This window comes from Acyrthosiphon pisum, chromosome A2 (assembly GCF_005508785.2).
Source record: "Acyrthosiphon pisum isolate AL4f chromosome A2, pea_aphid_22Mar2018_4r6ur, whole genome shotgun sequence".
Classification (NCBI taxonomy): Eukaryota; Metazoa; Arthropoda; class Insecta; order Hemiptera; family Aphididae; genus Acyrthosiphon; species Acyrthosiphon pisum.
The window spans coordinates 27,743,744-27,746,908 of NC_042495.1; the positions used below are offsets into that span (position 1 = coordinate 27,743,744).

Sequence of the window (3,165 nt, forward strand, 5' to 3'; positions counted from 1 at the left end):
AAATCTCCCAAATTTCAAATTGAGTAAATTTGAGAGGGATGAAATCGAAGTAAGACACATAATTTCATTAAAATCAAACAATCCAAATATTCATAGCCGATGTAAAAATATAAAACCTAAACCTTATACGGCATTTCAAAAAGTCGACCAAAATATACCTCACGATAGTTATGATTAATGCAAGAAAAATAAATTTTCGGATAGATATGATCTAGGGTCCCCACACAATCTTAAATATAATTAAAAATATTAAAATATAAGACAATTTGTAGGTGATCTCACAACGTATTGTTTACCACGTGTAAATAATATTACTGTCGAGATACCACCGGAATATATTTAATTTATAAATAACCACTTAATTTCTTAATATTGTTAAGCAATATTAACAAAGCTAAGTTGTTTGTAAATCTAATAAAAAAAAAATAATGTTAATTTCCTAACATATTTTAATATAATAGTGTATATGTATACAACTTCATTTTTAACAGTTTGGCATTTTTAATAGCTGAATAAATAGGCCAACGGGTAAACAACGAAAATACTAATACAGCAAAATTTTGTTCATGGGCACATATTATATTATAGTGAGGACATATTATATATATATATATATGTTACCGGAAAAGATGACATTCAGTCAGTGTTGACAATGACTAGTCAATAACGATAAGGCCTGATTTAGTAAGGAATTAACGTCAATATCTAGTCATTTATGACAATTCCTAATGAAAGAAGGCATTGATGATAATATTAAAAATCGAATAATATATTATATTATTTATGAGCTATTTAGGATAAATCATAATCTTAAATTCTTAATCTTTATAATAATAATAATATATTATAAATTATAATGCTTATTAGCTATTTATTATAAATCATAATCTTAATCTTTATTGTTACATGGTAGACTGTTATGACACTTAGAGTTACATAATCTAGTAGATGCACGACAAGCACATCTATTGGTCTTACACTGTGTTTTACAGTGGCATCTCGTAAAACCTTGGGATCCAGAAATGCTGTTAAAGGCAGCTGCTTCACGGAGAGTTATTTCTCCTCCCTCTTTCAATTTGCTTACAACCGTTTCAAGATCTAGAAGCTTCTCCTTGCATGGGTTGATTTCTGTCCTGGTATACTTATGTTTCAGAAATCCATTTTCTGTACCTATAAAAATAATAATAATAAATAGTAAAAAAAAATAATATAATAAAATATTAAATTATATTAAGTTGTTTAAAATAATTATACAATTTATGCTTACATAATTTATATAAATTATCTTTCACATCAGTTATAACTGCCAATACATTTCGTGGAGAGCCACGAGCTCGGTCAACATCAGGAATAGAGATACGCACAGATGTTCCTACTTCAAGTTCAGGGTATTTTGAATTAGATGTTTTTACCATTTTTTTCGCTTGTTTCTCTAAACATTTAACAGATAATGCTCGTTCGTGTTGAATTTTCTGCTGTCGTTGATTAACTATAAAATTATTTATATTAAAATAAAATATACACTATAGTAGACATTAATTTTATTGTTTCATACTAAGTTCTGAGTTATTTTCAGTTCCTGGTTCATTTTCTTCAACTAGTGTAGTATGACATTGTTCAGAGTCCAGTGAATCTGAACCAAGATGGTCATTCTGAGCTTCACAAACTTGTAAAATATTCTCAATATCTTCTTCAGATTGTAAGCAGTCTATTTCATCCATAGGTAAACCTATTGACGCTACGCCTAATCGAGCTGAACATCCAAACATTGCCTCATACGGTGATCTTCCAATACCTAAAAATGTTATCTTATTAAATGTATAAAGGTAATATTATGTTTTTTACGATTGCGCGTGAAATTAGATGCGAAGTTGCCAACTTTTTATTAAAATTTAAAAAAATTATTATCATTGAAAAAATTATAAAAAAATTTGTTATTAATTGTCGTATATGTTGTTATTTTATTTATTTCTAATAACATAATAGTCGTGCGTTATACGAAAATTAATCAGTCAAAAATAGTACAAAAAGTTGCAAATAGTACAAATATTCTAAGAAATATAATTATTTAAATAATTCTTACCTGAATGAAAAGCGCGATTTTTTCGGAACTGTATAAATTTTAATCCAGACGGCCAATCACTACTTTTGTTCTCGGCCATCCATGTAGCCAACATATCCTCCACATCTCGATTGGCGCGTTCGACAGAGCCCTGGCTCTGACTATGTCGAGGTTTCCCATGAACAATTTTCACATCACCCCACATAGCATGAAGTTCGTTTATAGTATTATTAACAAACTCTCTTCCATTGTCTGAGTGCAGTATGGCTGGTGCTCCAAATGTTGTATAAATATCTAGTAAATTATGTGCAACTTCTTCCGCACGTTTTGTTTTTAATGGTTTAAGTACAACGAACTTTGTTAGATGGTCTTGGTAATTCATTATAAATCGGAAATCATTTACGCTCTGTGATTGCATATCTATTAAATCCAGTTGAGCACGTGAGTTGTATGCCGAATGTAAAATAGGTTTTGATACAAGCCCTCTTTTTGGATTTGAAGATTTTTTATGGCAATCAGAACATAGACTTAAATAAACCATTATTGTTTCCTTTGTCACATTCGCGTATTTTAATTTAAGTTCAGCCATCATTCGGTCTCGGCCTCCGTGACCGATTGCTGTATGTGTAGAATGAATTATATCAAACAACTCTTCATTTTTCACATAATAACGCACACCCTCTGACGCATTGGTTATAGTCTTAATAAGACGATCTTTACCGTTGATAATAAGAATATCGTACTTACGAACATTCCTATAGTCTTTCGTACATTTTTTTACTCCAGCCGTAGATAGTGTAATTTTAGATTTTTTTATTTCTTTGATTCGTTCACAATATTCTTCATTATTCAAAAAAAAATTGTTGTCGTTACGTTTCGATTCAATTAATAATAGAATTGCATTATCAAATTTTATGCGCATTTCATTTAAATCCATTTTTAAGGAGATTGTTTAAAAAAATAACAATGTTATTAGTTATTACACGTTACTATTCACTACTTCAATGCACAAACAGTACTGTACAGTGTACAGTCACTTTGGGTTAGAATTGTTGGATGTGACCATAACGATACCTACGATAGTTCTGTATAGTCAATTTTAT

General features: G+C 29.7%; 2 protein-coding genes across 2 annotated transcripts; both read right to left on the bottom strand.

Annotated features, from left to right (window-relative positions):
- Nucleotides 1-889: 889 nt before the first annotated feature.
- LOC100158893 lies at nt 890-1,769 on the bottom strand. Its single transcript, XM_029489899.1, has 3 exons — nt 1,556-1,769; nt 1,268-1,489; nt 890-1,170 (listed from the first exon to the last, which is right to left on the bottom strand). Exons 1-3 carry the CDS (start codon nt 1,767-1,769, stop codon nt 890-892), a joined length of 717 nt encoding a protein of 238 aa, XP_029345759.1.
- A 244-nt stretch (nt 1,770-2,013) lies between these two features.
- On the bottom strand, nt 2,014-2,842 carry LOC115034055 (KRAB-A domain-containing protein 2-like). Its single transcript, XM_029489338.1, has one exon. It carries the CDS (start codon nt 2,652-2,654, stop codon nt 2,052-2,054), a length of 603 nt encoding a protein of 200 aa, XP_029345198.1. The 5' UTR covers nt 2,655-2,842; the 3' UTR covers nt 2,014-2,051.
- Between the last annotated feature and the right edge of the window lie 323 nt (nt 2,843-3,165).

Coding starts and splice junctions, on each gene's coding strand:
- LOC100158893 (XM_029489899.1), bottom strand. CDS start 1,769: ATGTTTGGATGTTCAGCTCGATTAGGCGTAGCGTCAATAGGTTTACCT. Junction 1,490..1,555: donor TGAAAATAACTCAGAACTTA/GTATGAAACAAT, acceptor ATAATTTTATAG/TTAATCAACGACAGCAGAAA. Junction 1,171..1,267: donor AGATAATTTATATAAATTAT/GTAAGCATAAAT, acceptor TTATTTTTATAG/GTACAGAAAATGGATTTCTG.
- LOC115034055 (XM_029489338.1), bottom strand. CDS start 2,654: ATGATGGCTGAACTTAAATTAAAATACGCGAATGTGACAAAGGAAACA.